General features: G+C 44.5%; 1 protein-coding gene across 2 annotated transcripts in view; it reads left to right on the forward strand.

The window, feature by feature from the left end:
• KLF7 (KLF transcription factor 7) overlaps positions 1-26,656 on the forward strand; it is a 72,922-nt gene that overhangs the window by 30,045 nt on the left and 16,221 nt on the right. Inside the window, exon 2 of one of the 2 annotated variants that reach the window (XM_054044574.1) lies at positions 12,797-13,412. In XM_054044574.1, coding sequence (XP_053900549.1) covers positions 12,797-13,412 — 616 coding nt within the window. The remainder of the gene's footprint in view (positions 1-12,796; positions 13,413-26,656) is intronic. The other variant, XM_054044575.1, reaches the window with a different exon arrangement.

The raw sequence follows: 26,656 nt of genomic DNA on the forward strand, positions 1-26,656 counted from the left end.
TCCAGTTCCTACCCTTGCAACAGGATCAGCCAGAGGCACTTGCTGCAATCTGAGTCTTCCAGACAGCTCCAATTTCTAGTGCTCGGAGAGGGACTGTAAAGTTCTTCCCTCTCCCTCTGCAGCCCCTCAAACTCCAGTCCAAATGCTCTTCAGGTTTTACTGTTCCAGCCTCTTTGGATTCCTCACAGTTCAGTACAACCCACCTCTAGCCCCAGGCTTCACTATTCCTAGTTTCAGACTTCTCTTGGCCTTTAGCTACCTTTCCCCTGGGCCTCCCTAGCCTTTTTCATTCCACTGCCCTCTGCTTCTGCCTTTCTGAAGCCCCAGCTGGGTTTGATCACCAATTGTGCCTGACACCCCTCCAGGTGCCACCCAGTGGCTTAATTGGGCTCAGGCTCCTGTTAAATCAGAATTCAGATTGAGAAATCAAACCTTTGGGTTAGGAATTTCAATTTAATGCTGCTCCTTGTTGATACACCTTAAAACTAGAGCAGAGGAAATGATTCATAACTAATAACTTACTTCAGTAACGCTTCATATTTTGAGTTTATTCATCAAACATCTTCAGTTTTTAGTTTATGGCTTGAGTTTGACTATTCGCAATTTTGAATACAGTACAGAGTGAAATCTTAATTCGCATATGTATGTCAGTTGATGGGGAGGAAATTTAAGCTACTCATGGATGTTAATTAACCAGCTCTAAATAGTACATTATGAGTCTGTGAGCCAGTCCAGAGCTATCCACCAGCATGGATTCTTGCCCCACTGCCATGCTCCATGTGGGTAAATCCTATTGTGGGATCAGGACCTGGAAGACGGTGCCACTTTCTAAAGTTCTCAGCCATCAGCACCATTTAATTAATTAATTAATTTATTTATTTGCAAATCCACTTCTTATGGCATTTTTACTGTGCTCTCTGGGAGCTCTGGCAACCTGATCCATTGAGTACAGTGGGAGCTGGATTGAGCAAGTGTTAGAAGCTAACTGTCTTTTCTGACTATTTATAACGCTAAACGAGAGATGGGCCCGAACAGGAAACAACACTGAAATCTAAAAATTAACAAATGTAGGTGAAAGTTTGCAGCTAGGCCCAACTTTGCAGCTTAAGGCCATGTCTTCTACTGGGTCCCAACCATCCTGGTTTGTTACGCAAATAAGAGGACTCGTCATAAAAAGTCTAACACTGTATTTCCTATCTCTTATATTATCCTTATCTAGCTACCTGCAATCTATATTACCCAGTTGTGCTGGTATGTAAGATTGTGTAGGAAACTCTCGTTTGTATGATATGATATTTCTTTGCTGCTATTTGATGGTTTTTCTGGCTTATGCAGAAGGTTAGCATTAAGTTGGAATGCTCAGGTGTAACTTTTGGAAGTTCTTTACTTCTGAATGCTTGTTGTACTAACATTACTGGTATTTTTTTGTTTAATTTTTGTTTTTTGCATGGTTGGTTTTGCATGGAATTTTTCTTGGTTTCTTTAAAAAAAAAAATCAACAAAAATACTCTCCTCTGTTCTGTTTGGAGTCTGACCATTTCTTTAATACAAAGCTGTTTATCCAGATAACTTTGGAATTCAGCCATCCTTAACCAAAGCATCTTCTATGCTTGGTCACACCCCAAATGTTATATATATTTTAATGAGCAAAACTGGCGTAGCCATTTGGGTCCAGGTTTGTTAGACTGAGTTAACAATGACCAGGTTTGGATATGGCTTGATTTGGGATGGTCTGCATTTGGTAGGATCTAGGTTCTGAGTGGTTTCTAACTGAGACACTTGGAGCATCCCGGGCTTAGGACTCATTGGCCAGATTCTTCCCTGGTATAAGTTGGTGTAGCTCCATTGAAATCAGTGGAACTTTCCCAACTTGTGACAGCAGAATATCTGGTCCTTTGAGTTTATTAGGATCCTTGGAACCTGGGATATCCTTGGTTACATCCTGAAATTATGTCCCCACAAGAGACAGAAAAACTGTATTGTGAATGTGTAAAATGGTGACTCTCTGTGCATTAATTAAAGCTGCAGGACTGTTTTTATTACAATTTATCTTGACTGCCTTAAGTCTCAAGGAGATCTACAAAACAAGCCAAGTTTGAAGTTTCTAGTTTCAGCCTCTTTATGTTCTCATAGATGCCAAAAATTCTGTTTGTAATACCTGGGAAAAGTATAGTATTTTAATTGTGATGGGAACAGATCAGTAAAAAATGTGTTTTTGCAGTTGAATTACACAGTGGCTATTTTTGCCAAATACATTTCCTTGAAAGTTCGCCTTTGGGGTGGAGACCACGCAGGGGAAATTTTCAGCACAAAAGGAATTTATTGTGAGCAATAAGCCCTGTATCCTGTGTGACACATTAGATCTAAATTATGCAGCAGAGATCACAGACGTATGCAGCACTGCTTCCCCCCCTTTGTTCCCATCTAGCCCAGTCCAATTCAATCAGTGTCATGCACTCCGGGTAGCTTATTTTGATATTAAATTCAATTTATTTTATGCCCTCTCAAATGTTAAACTTTCAATGGGCTGCAGATTTTTGCATTGATAATTAACAACTGCACTATAGGAGCTGCCAAGCAGAAAAGCTGGAGGTTTTGGCAGCTGGGTGAGGGACAGATGATGGTTTTTGGAACCCAGGAAGTCATGATAGCTGGTATTGGCTTATATTATTCAGGAGGTGGTGACGCCTTTGGTAATAGGGAGGAGATGCATCTTTTTAACTCCCTCTTTTGGACAGCAGCAGAGGGAGATTTGCATTTTGGGGATGGGGGCTTTGCCTAGAATTCCTGATCCCCCCACTCCACCCACTGGCTGCCCCACTGTACTCCATTCCAATATCTACCGTTGTGGCCAAAAATGAGAGAGCTACATTAGCTCGATGCTACTGCCAATCTGATCAGCAGTGAACTAGAGTATGTGGGCACTTTATGCTGTTGTGTCAGACTGCAGGGGAGGTGGCAGGGATTTTACAGGTCTACGAATTATTGTTTCAGGCTGTCTGCAGATTCAGGCAGATGTCTCGGTTTTCACGTTCTGAAGGCTTTCTTTGCAATCATGAGACTTGTGCAGTAGTTTATAGACGAGGCCTTTTTTACATGCTACTGGAAAACAGGAATTAGAAGGAGAGTTGGAAATCGACCTTAACTAGAGCAGGTGCTACCCAGACGTGCTCTACTAAACTTCCCTACAGGAAGAATCCTTGTAACTAGTGTAAACTGAGTCTGTAGTTCAGACCCGCATATACAGCACGTTCAACATTTTCATTTTCTGTGTCAGCCTAATCCAAGTACCAAATTTATTAATTAGGTTTTGGATAACTTCCAGGTTCAGTGCTTAATGTTCCATTATATGTGCAGTAAAATAGCACTTAAAAGTAACTAACTAGCACATTCCAGATGAGAGAATGGCCCATGGTCTGCTAGAAAAATTCAAAATCAAGATGTAATAAAATATCATAGTATCAATAAAACAGAAGAATCAGCTGAACAGAGCGAGTAGGTCCCTTCTTGATTTTCTGTCCTAAATTCCTTATAGATATTTGGGCTCTTGTTAACCCAGTACTGACCTTTACCCACCCCACCTCCCTTGTGGCTCCCATTCCCAAAACAACTCAGAAATTTTTAAGTATTATGAAGATTCCACAGAGAAACTAGATGCTTCTGAACTGAACTCACTTTCTTTGAGGGCTCACATGTATGGGCCAAATTCTAATGCGTTACCCAGCTGTAAATGTGGAGGAACTCCATTGCCTTCATTGGCATTATCTGAGATATACGCTGTTGTCACTGAGGTTGTGTCTACACATGAGAGTTAATCCGGAGTAAGAAGGGGTATGAATTTAAAGTGGACTAACTCTTCATAATTTAACTCCAGGTGTGGTTGCTCTTATTATGGAATAAAGATGTCCACGATCAAGAATAGCTCTTCTGGAATAACTGCCCATGTAAACAAACCTGTAGAGTGCTATTGGGGCAATAGGACGGGATTTGACCGTGTTCTGTGTTGACCTTACTCTGCTCCCGTTGATGTCAGGGGTAAAACTCCCTTTAACTTCAACAGGAGCAGAGTTAGGCTGGTGTGGAGCACACTTGAAAATGGCACCCCATAATATCTCATGTAAGTTCCAACTCAGAGAGACAAGCACCATGGCTTTTCTGGCTTTATGCTGTACAGGGCAGAGTATACTGACGTGTTTCAAGCAATAATAATTGTTCTGTACTGAATGAGAGCCAGAGGTAAGGCAGAACATAAACTAGACAGCATATGTTTCTGGATTGATATTGGATCAGTGCTAATACAGCATCGTTAGGTAGAATCACAAAATACAGGCCAGGTCCTCCGCTGGTGTAAAATGGCGTAGTGAAGTAACTGGAGCTGCATTGGTTTACACCATCTGAGGATCTAGCCCTGTACGTTTAAATTGAATTCCAAAGTATGCAACATCTGCATTCACTTGGGTGCTATATAGGCCACACAGTATTTTAGGATATGTTGTAATTTAAGAAACCAATTGGCACTGGTAGGCATCTGTGTGGGGGGCACGCAGGGTTCTGTCTCTGTGCGGGTTCCTAGCATGTGATGTTCAGAAAGCACTTCTCTTGCAATTGTATTTCAATGGAGAAATCGGGCTGAGGTATTTTAGGAAATGGCCACACGCAAGATTGCCATTCTCTGTTAGCTAGCTCCTTGCGTGAGTATGGAGCCTAGTACAATCACATCCTGTTTGTCGCCCATGAATCATCCTTACTTTGAGCTGGCTGAACTGTGAAGCAAGGTGCAAAGAAAATGATCCCTTGTTCATTGGGGCAGGTGGATTGAAGCCTTGGGTCACTTTTTATCCCTAGCCTGAAAAATCACTCTGATGGCAACCACTGGTCTCCTGTATGTTCGTATTGCATACCTGATGGGAGCTATTTTCCTCTTCGAGTGGGAATCTTCAGAGTCTTTATTGCTGTAAATCTTACAGATACTTGCTGATGTTGGCTGCTGAGGTCCAGTAGATTTCCTGCCCCTCAGAAACCTGAAGTACACCAGACAAATCTCTCAGTGGACCGTGATAATGGACTGAGTTATTCAGTCAGGACCTGAATTCCCCTCTGTCCCATAAAAGCACATTCTTGCCATTTGGAGACAGTCTGGTTGTCTTAAGGGATTGGCCATCAAAGAGAGGACACTTCACCCATATCCTGTCCAACCAAGGTTCAAAATCAGCCCAGCTTGACAGTGAATGAAAGCCGCCCTCTGATGGCTCTTCAGAAGATGAGTCTGGTAGTCAGTCCAATTCTCAATGGACGGGTCAACATCACACCAGCCACCACCACAAACGACAGTAGCGGGTGCACTTGCTGGCAGGGCAGCCAAGGACTCAGTGGGCATGGAGACAGAGGTGCCTTCTGACCTCAAGAACCGGTCAATAGGATCGGAGCTCGGCATCTGACTCCCTTCAGTCCCTTGGACAATCCCACTGTGTTTCTCCAGGTCAGGGCTGAAGGCAGAGGCTGGACTTCTTGAGCCTAGCAATTAACAACAACAATGCATTGTGAGGGGGGTGAAGGAAAGTAGCTTGTTGTTTAACAATACAACAAGCGAGCCCAGCAGCCAGAGCCCTACCTCCCCCAGTGACGCGGGGTAGAGAGGAAAGTCAGGTAAGGTTTTCAGCCTGAGCAGAAAAGGGCGAGCGGAGGGTAAAGAAACTTTGTTCCTGCACCCAAGTGCTAGCTCTTAGCAAAGGCAACAGCAGGTAGGACTGTGGTTGGGGGTACAGGAAGGAGGGTGCTGGAGCTCTCTCTCTCTCTCTCTCTCTCTCTCTCTCTCTCCCTTTTGCTAACGGCTTTGTCTCTAATGCTGAATAGAGGGAGGCCTTTCTTGGCTCAATGTTTTTTTTCCCTATTGCCTTGATGGAAGGATGAGGGTTGGAGTTGGGTTCCCCCCTTTCCTGCCCATTATATTGTTTCTTTTTCTTGTGGTTGTTTTCTTTCCCTCTGTGGGGAGATGGGCTCCTTCGGCTGGTTTTGGATTTCAGAGGCAGAAGGCAAGACATGACCAGCTGGTGTCTTGAACTGACACAGGTGCAAAGACGGCGGGGGGTGGGGAGCCAAGAATAATTACAGGTTTCTGAAGCGTCAGGCCTTGCCTGAAAAGGGCTCACCGAGAAACTGCTCTTTATGGAAAATTAATGGTGAAGCTGAAAATCTGTCAGGACCACTATTGTTGTCATGGGGGGGGGAGGGGGGACTTAAAGGGACAGTGCCTCTCTGTTCCTTCTGTGGGAAATGAGGAGAGAGGACACAGCCTCTCTAATGTCAACGCAATTGAAATTTCATGTGACTGTCATTGGATTTAATGGCCTGGTGTCTCTGTCAATGTCTCTTTGCTGGAACCTAAGATTATGCTCTGTCTCTCTCTCCGGAGCTTTTTATTTATTAACCCCTGAATCTCTGTGTCTCTCCCAAGAGACAGTGGGTAGCTGGAAGAGAAAGAGAAAATGAAACAAGCAGCAGGCGAGCTGACAAACTTGTTTCTTTTTTTTTTTTCTAAGGGGGGGAGATTTTCAAAGGAGCCCACCTCATTCAAAGTCCATGGGAGCTGGGTGCCTGACTCCCACGTGTGCCTTTTGAAAATCTGCCCCCACTACCTGTTATCATGCATCTGGAGAGATTTGGGATCCCAAGTTGGATCCACTGCTGGCAGTTCCAGGATCCTAGTTTAAATAGAAAACAGGTCTCTTCTTTTCTGAAGGGTGCTCTGCCTTCTTATTGTCTAGCAAATGCACGAATAGCCCAGGGACAGTGGCTTTTGTGGTCCAGTGCCGCGGATTCTCCCTGTGATTCTTGATGCCTCTGATTTCAGTTTGCTGAGAGAAGTGGCAGAGTAGGACTGTGAATGACAGGCTTATAAAATTGTTACTAGTGCCCACAACAGCAGTATCCATGGGATCTGTAACTGGTTCAAGAACCAGTTGTTCATCTTGCAGCTGATCAATGCTCTCTCACTAGTAGCGCACATTTCTGCTGTGGCTTGTATGATTTGTCAGTGAGGGGGAGGGGAAGAGTATGTGAATATCGACAGACTGGGCCTTTCCCTCAAAAGAAATCCTCAGCATTCATGTAAAGGGGGAAGGCCTCAGCAAAAAGCATGTCCGACAATCACATGTCGTCAGGGAAGTTAGGTAACAGCAACATGTGACGCTGTTACAACTTGCCCAAGTGTTTAATGCCGACTCCAGGAGTTTCAAGCTTCCTCTTCTGTGCCACAAGCAGGGAAACCTCAGAGGATGAAATGGGCGGATGTTCCAGGGGCTGATTTGCATTGTGCAGCAGGAAATGGGAACCCTTCCAAAGAAACTAACTGAAGGGGGTCAGAGAGGGGGAAAGACAAATAAGCAATTTCTCGACTCCTGAAACAGGACCGTCAGCGGAGCCACACATCAGAAAGATCTGACAGAAGTCTCAGGTTCTTAGCATCTGTCTTATACCAGATTAGCTTTCGTAACCTCATTCTTGGATTTTGCAAACTATCAAACTTGAGGGCCTGGTTTCAGCGCTTGCCGGCCACTTAGGGTGACCAGACAGCAAGTGTGAAAAATCGGACGGGGGTGGGAGGGAGGTAATAGGATCCTATATAAGAAAAAGGCCCAAATATCAGGACTGTCCCTATAAAATCGGGACATCTGGTCACCCTACAGCCACTGTACTTGAAATGCTAACTGAAAAATAAAGGGATCAGCTGCTGGTTGCCGTCTCTTCAGTTCCTTGTGGAATATAGCACCTCCAGTGGCAATACAAACAGAGACCCCCAGTGTATGCCAGGAGCTACCCTTCCAGTATCTCCAGAGACAGGTGCTCTGAGGTGAGGGCAGTAGCTTGGGACTCGGGAGATTTGAATTCAATCTTCTGCTGCAGTCATTTGGGGTCTCAGCTGCCCATGTGATAAATAGGGATAATAGCGCTTCCCTAACGAAGAGGATAGTTGTGAGGATAAATACATTAAAGATTATGAAGCACTCACATACTAGTGTAATGCAGGCTATGGAAGCAGATAAACAGACGTGTAGAAATAGCCTGTGTCTGCACAGGGAATTAGCCCCCGTTTCAGCAGCCAAGGTAGCTGTACCAATGTAGACAAGGAAAGCCTTTGCATGGGTGCATGAAATGATTTGTATGGGTCCAACTGCAATAGTTGCTCCGATTGGTGCTAATTCCTATAGACAAGGCCTGAGAGAGCTTTATGAATAACTGTGCTTTATCCTCTTCTTTTGACCTCTCCCCCTTCCCATCATACCGGGTGGCAACCAAAGTCAACAGAAGTTAGGGTTACCATATTTTGTGCCTCCAAATGGAGGACACTCCACGGGGCCCCGGCCCCGCCCCGCCCACGCCCCCACCCCAACTCCGCCCCTTCCCCAAAATCTCCGCCCCCTCCCCTGCTTCCCGCGAACATTTGATTCGTGGGAAGCCTGAAGCAGGTAAGGGGGTGTGTGGGGGGAGGAGGCGCGGCCCAGGCTGGCCCCCCCGGCGGCTCCAGCCTGGGTCGGCTCGGGCCCTGGGGTGCCGGCCCCGGCCCCCGGCCGACCACCCCTGGCCCGCCCAGCACTGCCGGCCCCCGGGTCCCCGGCCGAGCACCCCCGGCCCGCCCAGCACCCCCGGTCCCCGGCCGAGCACCCCCGGCCCGCCCAGCACCCCCGGTCCCCGGCCCGCCCAGCACCGCCTGGCACTGCCGGTCCCCGGTGGCCCGGCGCACCCCCCGGCCGCCTGGCACTGCCGGCCCGGCGCACCCGCCGGCCCCCGGCGGCCCGGCGCACCCCCCGGCCGCCCAGCTCACCCCCCGGCACCGCCGGCCCCCATCGGCCCGGTGCCCCCCCCGGCCGCCCAGCACCGCTGGCCCGGCGCACCCCCCGGCCGCCCAGCACCGCCGGCCCCGGGCCAGCCCCCGGCCCAGCGGCGCCGGATTTTCCCGGACATGTTCAGCTTTTTGGGATTTCCTTTTTGGGATTTGAGTCCCAAAAAGCCGGACATGTCCGGGAAAATCCGGACGTATGGTAACCCTACAGAAGTACAATCATCTCTGTGAAAAGGGCGTGTGCTCTTTTTGGAGCAATCCTATGGGATCAGACGTTTACTCGGGGTCCAGGACTCGGCTCAGGGACATGGTGTGCGCTACTCAAGCTCCACATACGATTAGCCAGGCCTCTCTGCAGTCAGCAATGAAACAATTGACAATATTGCTATCTGAACAGTCACTAGAATCAGCATCCCAGTAAGAAGACAGCACTGGGGTCAGGTCCTTGGCTCATGTAGATAAGTACACATCCATTGACTGCAGTGGAATTACACTGATTGGGGTCAGCCGAGTGTCTGGCTCAGCATTTCTGTTTATTTGCTGATTCAGTGATTGTGTCTACACTAGGCATAATTACAAAGCAGTTCCAGTCAGGGCTACTGGTGGGAGCCTGACAGTGGACAAGGCTCTGGAGGGCAACCTCCTTTTTATAGTCATTTTTTGTTAGACTTTCTTCGAGGCAGGTTCTGCTAAATGGGGGTGTTGACTAGAAATGTATCCAGCTGCGAGAGCCTCATTATGCCAGGGTCCTGTTGGTGCCAAAACCAATTGAAATATTTTGTTGTAAACCTTGCCCAATATAGACAGGGCTGTAAAGACAGCATTGGATTAGATTCCCTTTGGAAGATGTGATTTTGAACCATTAGACTCTAAACTGTTTGGGCCAGTGCCCAGCACCAGAGGGTTCTGGTTCATGACCAGGCTTCTAGGCACTATGATAATACAAATAATAATAATAAGATAGCTGAAAACCCACATTTTAAAAAATGGAAGCTCTACCTTGTGCCAAAGCCCCTGATGGGGCTGCAGGGAAAGTGTTAGGTACTGGCTCAAACCTTCCTCTATCCTATTGTACACGGCCACTACAAAATACAGAGTAAGGCCAAGATTTTCAAAAGCAACTAGTGATTCTGGGGTGTCTCAGTTTTTGGGTGCCCAGCTTGACACAAGGATCCCAATTTGCAGAAAGGACTGAGCACCCGGCCTTTCTGACGTGTCTCAAAATCATTAGTCACTTCTGAAAATCCTGGCCCTCTGTTATTAGTGGCGGACCACACCGTGTTCAAAACTGGGAGAATCAGTGCTTAGCACTTTATTCTTCAAAGTGCTTTACAAACCCGGTTACTCAGAACACCAGAGTGGTGGATAACGAAGTAACACCTCCATTTTATAGGCTGCAAAACTGAGGCAGAGAGAGAAACGATTTGTTCAAGACTGGGGGAATAGAGGTCAGAACCAACTAAGATTTGATCTGCAGAGCTCCTGGCTCCAGCCCTGTGCACAGAAAGGTGACACATAACACACATCCATGTGATACACTGCAGCGCTATGTTACTAACTACTTATTGTGCAGTTTTGACTGGCTGACCTGCACTATGCCCATGGCTCCATCTCTCTACTTCAGGCCTCTAATCTGCTTCAAACAGCTACCATTTAAAAACAAATTAAAAATGAATTGCCTGCAAAATCTTTCCTCCTTTCCCTAGCCATGATATTTCTCCTGCAAAATTACATGTGGAATAGGCCATATGCATTCCTAGATCCATGATGGGTTAAAAGTAACTCAGACACTTCCCAGAACTATCAGTGGGAGCCCTTTATACCCCTGCTGATGGGACCTTTATACCATCAAGCCAAGAATCTCTCACCTCTCTTCCTGTTTTGGATGGTTTGAAGCTTTTGTTTCTGGCCCAGGTGTTGAAAGGTACTGGATTTACAGGCTTAGATTTAATTGGGCATCTCACCCTAATAGCCCAACCTTACCATCTGTGGTAAGAAAGGATGTGGACAAATTGGAGAGAGTCCAGCAGAGGGCCACGAAAATGATCAGGGGGCTGGGGCACATGACTTATGAGGAGAGGCTGAGGGAACTGGGCTCGTTTAGTCTGCAGAAGAGAAGAGTGAGGGGGGATTGTTCCCTGAGTGTAATGGCTAATTAACCCACCCCTTTTGCCCCATAACACTGTGCTCTGCACACTGCCATCTCAGGCAGGAGAAGCACCCTGTAAAACAGCAAGGGGAGAGGGATGTAGTCCCAGTGCACCTTGTATCTGAGCATTGGGGTGATGGAATACCACTGAGCAGAGAGAGCAAACACTAATCAGATGCTCTGGTTCTTTTCAGATTTTGGTGGGAGGGATAGCTCAGTGGTTTGAGCATTGGCCTGCTAAACCCAGGATTGTGAGTTCAATCCTTGAGGGGGCCATTTAGGGAACTGGGGTAAAAATCTGTCTGGGGATTGGTCCTGCCTTGAGCAGGGGGTTGGACTAGATGACCTCCTGAGGTCCCTTCCAGCCCTGATATTCTATGATTCTATACCTGAAGGGGGTTTTCCAAAGAGGATGGAGCTCGGCTGTTCTCAATGGTGGTGGATGACAGAACAAGGATCAATGGTCTCAAGTTACAGTGTGGGAGGTCTAGGTTGGATATTAGGAAACACTATTTCACTAGGAGGGTGGTGAAGCACTGGAATGAGTTACCTAGGTAGGTGGTGGAATCTCCATCCTTAGAGGTTTTTAAGGCCTGGCTTGACAAAGCCCTGGCTGGGGTGATTTAGTTGGTGTTGGTCCTGCTTTGAGCAGGGGGTTGGACTAAATGACCTCCTGCGGTCTCTTCCAACCCTAATCTTCTATGGTTCTATAATATGGAAACACTCTCTCAGGGATAATTTGTAGAGGTTTCAAAAATGAATCAGATAGATGATTTGTCTCATGCCAACTCTTGTAGATTTAGAATCAAGATGCGAACACGGCCAGACTTTTCAGGCTGAGGGGTGTGAAAAATAGCACTAATTAAACTCTGTAAAACTTCCCAAACGATTTCTAACTATTTTCTGTAAAAATAAGGAGAATACCTGATGATGTGATGTGCTGAAAGGCTTTACTGGCCCTCATTTGGCCACTTTTAAGTCAGGTGGTCATCGCGACCTTAGGCTGGGAAAGTCTTTGCACCACAGCATTGCGTCCATGCTCGTAGTTTGTTACAGAGAGGTGGTGGCAATCTTTGTGTGGTGGCCACGTTAACTCCACCATAATCATGTCTTTTGTAAGTAGTGTGTGTGTGTGTGTGTGTTTAAGTAAAAGCCAGGTGTGCGCCACTGTACAGGGAGCCAGAAAAACCTCTAAAAATGACCCAAAGTTGCTTTTCTGTGCCTACGTGTCACATCTTCCATTGGGTCAGGACCTTCCAGGGTTGAACAGCAAATGTTGGGTCCCATTGGGAATCTCTCTCTTCTAGTCACCTGCTTCTAGCCCTGCAGAGTTTTAGGATCAGACTGGGTCCTAGCTGAGCAATGCTTTGGACTGGGGTAATTTTGGGGGTGAAATCCCACATTTGTGTAGAGAAAGAATAAACAATTCTCTGGAAATGTTACTTTTTAAAAAACTGATGGCTATCTGAAGCTGCTCAGAGGTTTGGCTTGTTAGAATAATTCCATGTGGAGACAGATCAGTGGGCAGAGTGCAGGTGAGGTGATCAAAAAGTGCATTGGACACTTTTCCTATGGCTCTGCAGTTTATCACATGCATCACAACGTAGTTCCAAAGCTGGTCTGTACCATAAACCTACTCCTATCGTGTTTCTTTCTGCATGACTCCTTTGGTGTGTATAAATGCTATCTCTGAACTGTTCTGGACACAGAGAGATTACCACGCCTCGCCTCCTGCTCCAGCTGGGGGTTAATGCTGAGATGGGTTTCTAATGATGGTTTCTTTCCCTCCCTCCCCGTCTCCCCTGCAGACATGCCTTGAGTTGGAACGTTATCTTCAGACAGAGCCAAGGAAGATCTCAGAGAACTTTGGTGAGGATTTGGACTGTTTCCTTCACACCTCCTCTCCTCCAGGCTCAGAGGACAGTATCCGACGGCTGGACCCCATCCTGTTGCCAGTAGAGACGAGTACATGCGACAAAAGCACCAACATGGACCTTATCCTCTCACGGGACAAGCTGCTGTCTGAGACCTGCCTCAGCTTGCAGCCCACCGGCTCTTCCATAGAGGGTTACGCCGCTGTCAACCAGGCCCAACTCAACGCAGTGACCTCATTAACGCCCCCTTCCTCTCCTGAGCTCAGCCGCCATCTGGTAAAAACCCCACAAACTCTCGCCGCAGTGGACGGCACGGTGACGTTGAAATTGGTGGCCAAGAAGGCGTCGCTCACCTCAGTCAAGGTGGGAGTGGCGGCGGTGGCAGCAGGAGGCACGATAAGGAGCGGGCAGAATGACAGCGAGCAAGGAGGGGCAGGGGCCGAGGCATCCCCGGAAAACAAGAAGAGGGTTCATCGCTGTCAGTTTAATGGGTGCCGGAAGGTTTATACAAAGAGCTCCCACTTAAAGGCTCATCAGAGGACTCACACAGGTACTGGTGTAGGATGCCTCTCTCTCTCCTTGTTCTCCTGCCACCTAGCCATTACGGTCTCCTTTTAGTTCTCTTTTTATAAAGGCTTCCTCTCTTCCTAAAAGTCAAAGCCTCTAGCTATGAAATGGGGACCGAGGTGGAAAAATGTTGTAGGCCTGCATCTGTGTCTGAAGGGAAGGGGGAATACATGATTTACCTGTTGTTGTCTTATGTGTCACAGAGATCTGCTTACTGGGTTTTGGTGCAGAATCAATGCAGGTTGCCTAAGGGAATGGGACGCCCAATTCCCATTCAAATGGTTGTTACTGAAATATGGGATTTGGATGCCTCGTTCCCACAGGTGCCTTTTAAAATTTTAATTTTAGTCAAGTCTTATTTGGTTGAAATGGAAAATATTGTAGGTAACTGTAAAAAAAAATCAAAAGATTGTATTCTAAATCTGAAATATATATTTATGTGTGTGTGTGTGTGTGTGTGTGTGTGTGTGTGTGTGTGTGTGTATGAGAGAGAGAGAGAGAGAGAAACACTCATAAATTCTGGCTCTGTTTGGCTGCTCTAGTGATGCAAAGCAGCCAGATACTGGTGAATCTATCTCAGCTCTGTGTGTGTGGGTATGGGGAGAAGGGAACAGGAGATTAGGCTGTAAAGAGGGAGATTAGGTGGTTGTTTTGGGTAATATTTAATAATGGTGTGTGTGAGTTTCATTCTCTAAGCTACTTTCAGCATACCAAATTGCCTTCGATTTGGCGATTCAGAACCCCCAATTCCCTGTCATCTGTTTATAGTCCCCAGAAGCTTTTTGGTTGGAATGTTCATTGTCGATTTCACAGTTGTTACTGTCTAGTGTCACTGCTTTGTTCTAAGCTTCACATGTGATGGGGATGATAAATTCCCATTAGCACTATCTTATCATGTGATTATTCTCGTTTCCAGAGGGATTGCTGTAATCAGTTTCTTCAATTTTACATTAAAATGTGTGGTCTCTTATGAGAACTACACATTTAATTCACGATCTTGTCATACAAGCGGATTCCTAGACGCTAGGTTGATCCTGCAAGGTGAAAACAGCACGTAGGACCAGTGCAGTAAATCAAACAAATCTGTGGATTGTTAAGAGAGCTGCATCCCTCTCGCTCCCAACAGCATTTAAGAAGTTACATGGTGTAAAACATAAATCGTAATGTAAAAATGGAATTGTTTTTTATCATGAATATGGTCATTCTAAATGCTCCCAGTGGTGGGAGCCATCTTGCCAAAAGTAACCTCACTTGTGACCTAGCCAATCTCCACTTGAGCAGGAGGATAAATGTTTTACCGCCTCTGGCATTAGGCTCCATTTTGAGAATACTTTGCAGTATGATAGACACTGTCAGACTACATATATCGGTCAAAACGCTTAAACTGGAGAGAGTGCCCACACCAGAACCACGAAAGTTGAGCAGGTGTGTTTCAGATTTGAAACCCTGATCTCTCCGGAGCCAACGCCACTGTAGCTTCTGCTCTAAAACCAGAAGTGACCTATTTTCTGGATCCACTTCAGATGTCACACAGGTTAGCAGAGAATGTGACACATTTCACAAGGGCTGCCCTCATGAAATGTTCATTATTTAAGATTGCGGGGGATGGGGAGGAGGGGGGTTGCAAAAGCTACCGATCTTGTGAAAATTCCACTGTTTGGAGTCAAAATCTTGCAAGAACAGCCCACCATGTTTTTGATGCTTTTGAACTCCAAGCCCTCAGCCTGGTTCAACATTAAGCCTGAACTCCAACCTGTAGCCAACCAAAATCTTAACATCATTGCCTTAGCCCATCTGTATTTCAAATGTTTTATAGTTTATAGGTGGGGAGACATGTTTCTCACTATGGCCCTGAATCTGGAGAGCCTTTTTCTGATACCTTTACCTGTACTGAATAGAGGTCCTAGCCCACAAATAGTCCCATTGGCTTCAGTGGGTTTACTCATGGACTGAAGTGCCAATTGGTGTAAACAAAGATATCAGAATAAGATCACAGATTATTTCTTGGCTTTTGGAAGAGGTCCTACTGGGCATTCACAGAGAAAGGCCGATGACAGAGGTGGTTCTGAAAGCATGAAGAATACCTAGCTGTGGAACTTTCTCCATGAAGGTCCTGCCTGTGCTACAGATACAGCCCTCGTGGTGGACTCAGTTACATCATGGCTATCCCCAGGAACAGTTTTAAAGCACGGTTCCGTTGTGCCATCGCGACGGGACACCTCACCTCATTTTAAGAGCAGTGTGAAAGCCTGGGCATGGTTTGAACCTTCGGTGCATTGTAACAGGATCTCCTTGCATGACTGCATGTGTAGTATGAACAAGAACTTAAATCTGATCACTCTGAACAACAAAGCTAGTGGTTCTAACACAAGGAGAGAGTCAAACTGCCTCCAAAACAGAGACCGTAAATGTTAGAGGGGAGTGAGCTGGGAAATTCTGGGCTATATATTGTACACGGCTCAAGCTGTCTCCTCCCAGCCCCCACACCCAGATTATAGACAAGAAGCACTCATCTTGCTTGGTTCTTTGTTTTCGCATGCAGCCTGCTTGGATCTGTCTTCAGTATAACGTTGCTGTCGATTGTGAATGCGTCCGACAGTGCCAATAGCCACTAGCCACTTGGCTCAGTCGGTAGCTGAACTAGAGGGTCTGAAGTGACTGCAAGATATTTTACTTTGGCAGGTAGCTCGCTCGTGTGTAATACAAGAGCCATTTGCCAGTTACTGCTCTGTGCAGAAAGGGCAGGATGGCGCTTACAGACAAAGAGCTCGCAGTATGGGGTTCAGACAGAGCAGAAGGAGGATCACCCAACTCATGTATAAAGACAACATGCCAGATCAAAATGATTCACTCCTTTCCCTGAAAATTAAAACCATGTCTGTTGGAGGAAGGCTTGCATTCCTTTTTGTTTGTATGTAACACTGACGGACACTTGGCTGGCTTTCTTTAGTGTGTGATGATCCAAACTGAGCTAGGCATGCTACAAAATAATAGCAACCCACTAGATCTGATTTTTTCTTATATAGTGTGTTTATATAAGCAATAACGCTTAGAGGTTTCCGGTCAGGATCAGGGTCGCAACATGCTAGGTGCTGTACAAACTCCTATTATACTGCTGCACCCTATGTAAGAGATTCAGGAGATTATTATATGGCACACTTGAGGCAACATTTTCACTATGAAATCATCAGCCTTTGGAAAGGGATGAACAAATATCTGTATGGAAGAGAATTTAATTTGGAAGGGACAGAATAATCTGAAGAAAACAGAAGGGAATGGGGAATACGGAGTAAATGGGGAAATTAAAATGGAGGTTATACAGACTGAAATGGGGGAAGCCAAGCAGTGGATAGAAAGACATGTGTGACAGAGAACTTTAAATGGCAGAAAAAGGTGAGCTGTGTGTCGGGGAAAGACGTGCAGCTAATGTGGGAGTGAGGTGTGGAATCTAAATGGCATAAATGGAGTCGGGCTGGCTGCAGATGTAATCCAGCCTTAACACATTCACTTGCACTTAATCACATAGCAGACATCAGCGCAAGCAACGACAGTTTGTCTCTTTGGGAGACAGGGATTTTAGCCCAGTCTTAACAAATGCATGGAGCTGAATTACCAATATAGCGGGGAGCAGAGGGGGAGCTAATTGGAATGCGCCAAAAAAAAAAAAAGAAAAAAGTACAGTCATCCGCTGCCTCCTAAATTAGAAGACAGGATATTGCTGGCGAGGGTCTGGATGCAAACACATCTAGAAATGAACTGGCACCTGACCTAAAGAAGGGTTAGTGACCCCGATTCATTTTGTCCCTAAGCTCAGAGGCCAGTGGAACAGATAAGGCTTGTCATATTGGACTTCCTTGTACTAATATGGGCGGGGGGGAGGGGAGGAAGTATAATGATGGGATGGAGTCTTTATGGCCAAAAATAAACACCACTGATGGACTTGCAAGGAAGATCCTTAAGTAGGGGATTTTATTCAAGATGTCCCTCTGATAGATCCTGCTCAGGATTCCTTTGTGTGTCTTTTGGGATGTTCTGGGGACTTCAGGTTTTTTTTTTTTTTTAAATTAGGATCTGGTGAGATCTAACTTCCCAGTGCTTTCATTTCCCCAGGTATCTTAAGGGCTTTAAGCAGTAGCCTGTCTCACATTGTCTTCCCATTTTACTATATAGTGTCTTTTATCCAAAGTGCTGGGTAAGAATAATAAACCCAAACAAACCAACCACTAGTGGTACTGCATGAGAACAAATTATTAGAGTTACAAGAAGAAGAAAAGGGAGACATCAGATCATTAGAAGCAGCATTAAACAATAGGAAGGGAGAAAGGCTTCGAGATGGGCTTGAAGATGACAGTGGGGAAGAGATTTCCAAAAAGTAGGGGATAGAAGAGGAAAAGTATAGTATTTAGAAAGGGCAAGAGAAGAAGGAATAGTGGTAAGAAGAGTGAGAGATAACGGGAAGGAATAGGAAGTCAAGGAATAATTGGGGAAATAAGATGATTTGATAGCATGAGACAGCAAGACCAGTGATAGCATTAGCTTGTGAAGTAATATCTACATTGTATTAATGAGATAGCACAAGTGGGTAGAAAGCCAGCCAAGCAAGAGGAGAAAGATATGAATAGCCAAGCAAAGCAAATTGGGGAAAGAAATTTGGAAGAGCTGCACTGGCAGCATGGAAGAAATCAAGACAGGAGGTTGCCTGCCTTTGGCCCAGGATTACTGCTGTGCCAAAAGAAAGATCCACAGCTTTATGTGATGTTTAGAAGATAATCTGCAGGGGTTAGCAACATGAGAAGTGGGAGGGCTGGAAGGGAGACCTTGGTCACAGATAATTCCAAGCTTCCCTATGTGTGACAACAGAAACAGTGGGAATACTTAGTGAGATGAAATCCTTTCTTGGTTATGTTTACTTTGGAGTAGTTGGCTGTACTTTTGCATTGCTAAACTTGAAGGGGTTTTTTGTTTTTGTTTTTTTGTAATTTGAATAGAAGTGAAACTAGAATTCATCTAAACTGATTTAAACGAGCCTAGTTTGAGTTTTCCCTTCCTGAGTCTGTTTAATGTTCAGCTAGTTTTGGAAAAAACTTGCCATTTCACTTTTGAAAGTGCCCAAGTCTTATGCCAGTGAGAGCTGTGACTGTGGAAATGGGCCCTTCAAAGGTACTAGATCATAGGAGACTATCTACATAGACCTAAATTACCAATAGACAGAAAAAGTTTTAAAGCGTAAGTACTTTCTCTACAGACCAGCTGCAGCACCATGCAAGGTCCCCCATGTGACATGCCAATCTGCTTCAGGGTACAGGAGCCACCTCTAGTGTCCCTGGGTAGCTATCTCCATACCCATTCAGTCCTTGGTCTCTGCTGAGGCAGAGCAGACAAAGGGGTCAATTACATGGACAACATCTCATTTCACATAGATCTCGATATGACCATTGGCTCATAGTTGCTTTTGGTCACCGCTGTCCTGAGCTGGATTAGAAATAGTGGCTGAGGGGAGAAAGACTTTCTCCTGAGCAAGTGACTTCTCTGAAACACATGTTCATTCTGATAAGACCAAATCCGGTCGTGGTACAGATGGGCGGTGGGAGGAGCCTTGTGATGAGTTTTTTTCCATAGAAGTCTGGCGACTGGGTGTAGGGAGGTCACTCCCTAGGTTGTGCTTATTGCAATGCCATGGGGGCTCCTTGTTTGCTGTCATGCAGGGCGGCTTGGGACCAGGACCTAAACAAGGAAGATAATTCCCTTGCCCTTCCCTGTGAGCTGAGGGGGCATGGTACCGCTGGAGATGCTGACTCTTGGAATAGATGACCTCCAGTGGTAATCTAAGGTCCCATGGCACTTTCTGTAAAGGTAGAGATGCTAACCCTGTGTTCCCAGCCATAATGAAGTTCAGGTAATTGCTTTCTGCTTACCTAAGTTCTCCCTGCAGTTTCAATTCACCTCCCGTTGTGTCGTGGGATTATGCATTGTTAAAGAGTTGTCGTGTTTCTCCTGCAGTGTAACTGCATTTCAGTTTGTGGTGCCTCTGTGTTCACATACCCAACTCACGGAGGTGATGGGAAGCTTAACCTGTGAGATCATTGGATTCAAAGGCTCTACGGACACAAAACGTAGTTGTGAACTGTTAAGGTTTCACAAGATTCTCTTATATAGGAGCTAGGGGACAGAGCATGATATCTACTAAGGAGACAAGGAGCATTTAAAAAAGTATGTGACCAGTTGTAGGGGATAACTTTGGCTTTGGCAAAAGAAGAGCTGGGGCTGGAGAAGCAGGAGCAATCCTTTGAAGAAGCATCAGCAAAAACAAGGTCACGGAACCAGGAACATCATCACAAATGGAAAATACAGATACCAACACCAGCAACTTAAAAACAGAAGAGATGAGCAAGAGTGATCTGGCCAGGAGACAAGGCCTAGCCTAGATAGCAACAACATTCCTGAACCTAGTAGGAGAAGAGTAATGGGGTACAATAACTTCTGCCTAGACAATCAAATACCTAGCAAAGGGAAGTAATGCACTGTGCAGCAAAGCTAAGGGGGAGATTCTGATACCTGTATTCCCTTTGGGTGTCACCTTACTCCTTGAGCCATCCCATTGAAATCAATGGCACTTTCTGCAGAGTCAGGCGCCATTCAGCAGGAGTAAGGATATTTGAGTCTGGCCCTAAACTGTTTCTCTGCATCGTTTTTTCAACAGAGGATGATGGAGAAATCTCTACTCTGGGAATGCTTTTCACACCTAGCAAAGGTGAGAACCAGTCAGAGATGGAAACATCTGAAGTTGTTAAAATGCAGTCGCAGTTACATCACTGACTGGATGTGACTGATCTGAGCATTTCAGAGGAAACCAAGGTTGAAGCATCTGAGCCACTAACAAAACAATGTGCTTGAAAGTGAAGTGCCTGGGTAGTGGATGGTGCCCCATGTATTGCGTCCACACTGAAACAGAAGCCTGAGGGTAACAGAGAACTGTGAACCTTACGTTAGCACCCATTGGGAAAATTAATTTAAAGACAGATAAAGGACCTGGATAGGATGGGGATAACCCAGCATTGTTTTTGTAAGTTATAATTGTGCCTTTCTAACCTGCTGCAGCTGTTGGAGCGTGTGGTCAGGACAGGGTCTAGAACCAGTGGGGATCATTTTATTTACTTTTCAAGAAGCTGTTGCTTAAGGCCATGTGCAAGGAATGTTGGTAACCGAAGAGTAAGCGATCATGTGCTGTAATGGATTAAAAACGATTAAGAGACAGGGGCTTCCATCTAAGGAGAGTTTAAATAATAGGCTAGTCAGTTTGGAATGGAGAAGGTAGAAGCATACAGTACAACCCAAATTATCCAGACTTCTTAGAGGGCATGCAAAAACCTTTGTATGACTGGGGAATCAAACCTAGCAGGCTTAAGTCTTTCTCTGCTCACAGCCATCTTTATACATTACAAAGAAGCCCAAAAGGGCATAAACCCAATTGTTTTGCTTTGCAAATCAATTTTAAAACAGAAGAGAATACTCTTTTTTTTGGTACATCTGATTAACTCATGCCACTTATTGCTACAAGATCTTGAGGCAAATGGCTGAGTACAAATTTAAAAAATTAGATATTTATGAGCTAGAGTTTTACAGTTCAATGCCTAAATCTGTGTTTAGGCATGCAAGTGCTACTTTAGACATCTAAACCTTTAGTTAGGCACCTAACTGTTGAACTCAGATTTGAAGGTTGGGCCCACAGTGGAAAACATCTGCAGTTCTACTAGCTAAGATAACCCTTATAAGGGCTCATGTTTCAAGATAAAAGCTGATCACCAGCTGGGCACCGAATGAACTGTCTCCTCACAGTATAATATTGCACAATCAGAAGTATAATAGGGATTTTACACCTTTCCCTGAAGCATCTGCTCCTTTACCTCTGACAGAAGCAGCAGGATATTGGGATAGCTGGACAATTGAGCAGTCATAGTAGGCCAATTCCCATGTCCATACATGATTATTAATGCAGTAGAGACTTCTGGAAGCAAAATGTTATTTAAAGGTGGATGGTTGTATATAAATGCTTGTGTAATTAATAGAACGTGTATATTTTTGTTTAGTATATTATATGTTGAGCTAGCAGTAGACATTATGGCTTCTTGCATAAGCTTTCAGTCACCTTTTAGTTTGCAAAACGTTCACCTTTTCAGGTGCTTGGTCTTTACCCAGTGGGAGTGGTTGGTTGTTTTGTTTTAAAGTTTGAGCAAAAAATGTTGTTTTTGTAAAAGAGGCAGAAGTATTGGGGAGGGACAGGACAGGAAAACACTTTCCCATTAGAAAACAGTTTTTAAAAATTGTAACACTGTAAGGACTGGGGTTGGAAAGTTGGTATTGGTCATGGCAATAGCCCTTATGTAGAAGACATACCTTGAAGCATACCTGGTGAAAACTGGTTTGGATTGACTGAGTTATGATTCATTGAAAATTGCTCTTCACACATGTGCAATACAATTAGTACAATTTTATTAGCACTTTTAAGTGTTGTTCAGAGTATCCTGAATGGCATAGTCTTTTCATTGACTGTGGGCTTTGGATCAGGCCTAGCAAATGGGTATTATCATTATAAATAAATCTCTCCCCCCCCCCCATATCATAAGGTCACTAACCTGGTAAAGTTTCTAAGTCATCAAATGATGCACATTCTTAGTGCATTTGTGTCATTATTTATCACAACATAATTAATTACACTTGATGGAGTTAATTACTCCAGATGATTTATGAGCTGGGGTTCTCATCTCCCTTAGAACTGAAGAGACTTAACCATGCCTGTTTCCAAAATCCAGATGAAATAATGCAATTCCTGATATAAACTTCCCAGCCAAGAGTTCATGCATGTTGAACTAAACCATCTTAAATTGGCTTGCACAATACACCGTAGCAAAAGACTACAGCCTGGCATCATAGTAGAAATGATTCAACATTTTTAACCACATCTTTTTGTTCATTCAAAAATGGCCTTTTTACTTTTTAAAAATCAGATTTTTTTTTATAAAACTGGAAAATGAGAAATTCTAGGAAGTTTTTGATTTTTCCCTGTCTCCTTTTTCCCCTCTCCTCCTTTTTTCCTCCCTATTTTTCAGAGGCAAATGGAAAAAAGGGGGTACAAATGAATACAAAAGAATTTCAAACAAAAATATGTTCCCTTTTCAAAACTTGCAGCACTAAAAAGAATTTAAAATGTTAGCATATTTTTGTGAAAATATTTAACCATTTTTCCACCAGCTCTAATCACTGATAAGTCTTCCTGTGTTGCCTGGAATTTCTCAGAGAATCTATATGCACAAAACGAAAGTCCACGCACTATAGATCTTTGCCACAGAGTTGTGCATTGTGGAAATTTATGGTGTGTTATAAATAGCCCTTTTCATTACTGGCTCTTCAGTGTAACTTGCAAACAATATATATCTATTGTAGGGTCCTGGAAAAATCTTTCACAGTGAATTGAAATCTTTGAGGTTTTGCCCCCCTCCCCCTTCATCTGTTTATTTTGCTGTGGTCACCTCATCTTGCATCTTGAGCTTTTAGAGCTAAACTGAATTTGAAACTAAAAGCTCTTATTAGAGGAGATTTTTTTTTTAAGTTCTTCCAACCTCTCTGGGGACAAAAATAATGGCAGCTTGAAGCAGCAGAGAATCAGTAATTAGGGCAAACAGCAATACCTAGCATGACTGGGGGAAAATATGAGGAAAGGAGGAGGAGAGTGCAACAGACAGATTTGTACAGCCTGTTACCAGGAAACCACATCAGCATTAAATGCAGTCTGCTAATTGGCTAGCAGTCACTGCCAGGGTACCAACCTTGGCCTGCTACACAGCTGTTTCTGCTCTCTGGTTGCTAGGCAACTGAATCCGCTCCCCCCTTCCCCCACACACACTTATTCTAGAGGCTAATTGGCTACTTTTGCTGCTGGTGTTGCTGCTGGGTACCAGTCTGGGCCTGCTGCTCTGCTGTTCTCCCGAGGGGTCGGGGAGTGGGGGGAGGATATGTTGGCAATTAATGGAGCATAAGTGCAAATTCTACACAACGTCTGGCACCTGTGTCCCCAGTCCTGCTCTTTAAACTAAATCCTTCTGCTCTGAGCACACATCAGAATCCTGGAGCATCTTCCTTGGCTAAGCTTATTAGACTATATTTAAAAGAAAATCAGAATTTAGAAGGCTTTATGGGAGAATAAACGTGGTATTCCTCAGGCTGCTTTGTGTTCAGCGTACGTGTCGATGGACTATGGATATTTAATAAATGCTTCTTTGCAAGGAGGGTAGAAAATGGAATGTTTTCCTTTCTTTGAAATTAGTTACATGCTTTGAACCTTGTTGGTTATACACCTGTATGTGTGTAGTGGGGGGGGGGGGTGTATGTATATAGGAAATAAGGTAGAATCCAAATAATATATTTTCATTGCATTGAATGACTACGTGCAGAAAACTGCTGTGTGTGTGAAAGACTCTTATTGGGCCTTTAATTTCTCTTTCCCCACTTCTAAAATGGGCATGAATATAGCCACCTTTATACAGGCACTTTTGGGATGAAAAAATCTATACCATGTATATGCAAATCAGCTCTAATTTTAACACGTAATCATCCCTGTTGACCTAAAAAGAGTCACAACCTTGTCTCATGGTGTATTTGACACTCCTGTCACATTCTGCCTAATGTCCGTTTGCTTTGTACTGTCACCTTTGAGGCAGTAGTTATCTTTCTGGCTGGTGCCAAAATGGTACTGAATAAAACAATTCTTGTATAGGCAGAAAAGAATGATGAAACAGTTAAATACTGTCCAGTACTCTCTAGTCCTTTGTATATTAAATAAAAAAGTCATTTTCCATTTCTCAGTGAAAATCAATTAGAAGAATGAAAGGACCTTAAGAGAAGCTGAAATTGATTTTATAAGTAGTTTCACTTTTACTTAGTTGAGGAGAGGCACACAAGTTGCAGGACACAGAGGTTGTATATTTAACCTCTAGAGTGTGTGTCTATGTGTCTTTTCAGGAGACTTTTCCATCTCAGCTGTGTGAGCCATACAATTGCAACTTGTGTCCTCACCTGAAACTTTGTCTGGGCAGCCAGCAAAGGATCTTGGACTACTCCAAATCTGTCTCTAGAGAGACTGGGGTTCACAAAACCCCATGCGCCATGATGGAGTAGAATGTGCACAGTGAAATGAGAGGTGGGTAGTGGTGGTGCATAGGGCACAAATAGGCTTATTATTAAGGTATGAGTCTTTTGGAGGCGTCCTTGAAATCTGTCATCCTTTCTGCAACATGCTGATGCTGAAGATCACTTGGCATCTTTCATAGAAATAAAGGTTTGATCTAGTGTTCTTGACCAACAACATTTCCTGTTGTGCAGTGTGCTGGGTATTCTGCCAGTTTACTACCCATGCTCCAGCAAAGGCTCTGGTTCACTGGTACGCTGTAAAGCTCTCTGGGATGAAAGGTAAATGTAAGATACATATAATGTGATTATTGTATTAGGCTTCTTATTGTGATACAATAGGGTTTTGTTATTAAGACAAACGGCGAGCAAAACCAAATTCATGTATTACACATCTCCTCAAGGCAGTGTGGGTTGGGAATCATTCACCACTGAAATCCCAACCCCACCCCATCCCCATCTGGAATTCTCTTGTTACTTCCTGTTTCACTAAAGCAATCCCAGAATGTGTTACTCTGTGACCTATGCCTTGGATTGCATGGGTTTCAGTGACACTGGCACTTCTGCTGTGTGTGATGGCCCCTTCCAGGCTACTCTCCGTGAAACAGCAGGTACTAAGGATTTTGCAGAAGGGGTGGGAAGGAGAACTATTACAAGGTTCTCTAAAAAGTTAGGGAGGCTGCTCTGGTCCTGATCCTACTGACATAGCTTCCTGCTGCTCGGCCCCCCCCTCCCCCCCCCAGTTTGCTTAGGGGAGGAGTTCAGGAGAAAGAGCCTGCATTTAACTCCATATTCAGTTTTGCTTTGCAGTTCACCTTTGACTATCTCTACACGGAAGCCAGTGGAACACAAATTTCTAGCAGTGACTCTCAGCCCACACAATGTCTTAGCAGCTCAGGCTTTTGAAATTGTTTTTCTCACAAATAATCTGATTTTATCTCCAATTTTTAAAAAGGGAAAGAAAGAGAATTTCCAGTTTTGTACCAGTTAGAAAAATACACAATTGTGGGTCCTGAAACTGTGTGAAAATAAGTTACAGTGGAAGAGCATATGCTGACTTTTTATGGAGGTTTTCTAATTTTATGTTTTAAAGGTGCCTTTACATAGTATTGAAGAATAAAAGTGATCATTTTTTAATTTAAATGAAGTTCAAAATGTACGTCATCAAGGATCTATTTCCCCCTCCCCCCCACTCTTAAAATATTTTGGCAGACTCCACAACACTTGAAGAGAGTCTCCTTTCTGTCTCACAGGGGCGAATTGAGAGAGATCATAAGGGACTTATGCCTGCATGTTGAAAAGAGCTCAGTGTGCATGTGGACCCCATGAACGCAAGGATCTTCCTGCACAAATCAGGGTCTAATACTACTTCAAATAAACATCATGATTTCACAAAAGACGTTGCAACCAAAATATTTTGACTGTTGTGGGTGGGTGTGTTTGTGTGTGTGTGTGTGCACTCATTCCTGGCCTATTCATTTATTGTTATTTTAGAAGTCATTGGGAGTTTTGCTGTTGACTCCAGTAGAGCCAGGATTTCTCCATGTACTTTCTTACTGAAACAGAAGAGCACATGGAATTCATCCCTCACCATTCTTTTCTACCATTGCCACTAATGAGATCAGAGGGACACCCCACTCCCAGACATCCTTTGTGGGACCAGTAGCCAAGAGGGGCATTTAATTTTATCTACAATGGGTAAGACCAAAGCAGCAATGAAAAGATACAGTTAGTTTTTATCCTTTGTGCACAGAGATTCTCATGGAACTCTCTCCCTACCCCCACACTCTCCTTTTCAAAATTGCTATGTGGGGGTGGGGGAAGCTAATCTCTTTTAGGTCTGTGGGGCAAGGAGCCCTTTTTGACATGGCTTTAAAGGTCACAGGCTCTTTTGCCTTTCTGTTATGCCACACAGCTGACTGTAAGCAAGCAGGCTGCCTGGGAGCACAAAGGAGCGCTGTCTGACATTTGGCAGAACACGGTTAATGTTACAGAGGAAGGGAATCTGAAAACAAAACCGGACTCTATGCTATGCAAAGACACATC

This window comes from Malaclemys terrapin, chromosome 11 (assembly GCF_027887155.1).
Source record: "Malaclemys terrapin pileata isolate rMalTer1 chromosome 11, rMalTer1.hap1, whole genome shotgun sequence".
Classification (NCBI taxonomy): Eukaryota; Metazoa; Chordata; order Testudines; family Emydidae; genus Malaclemys; species Malaclemys terrapin.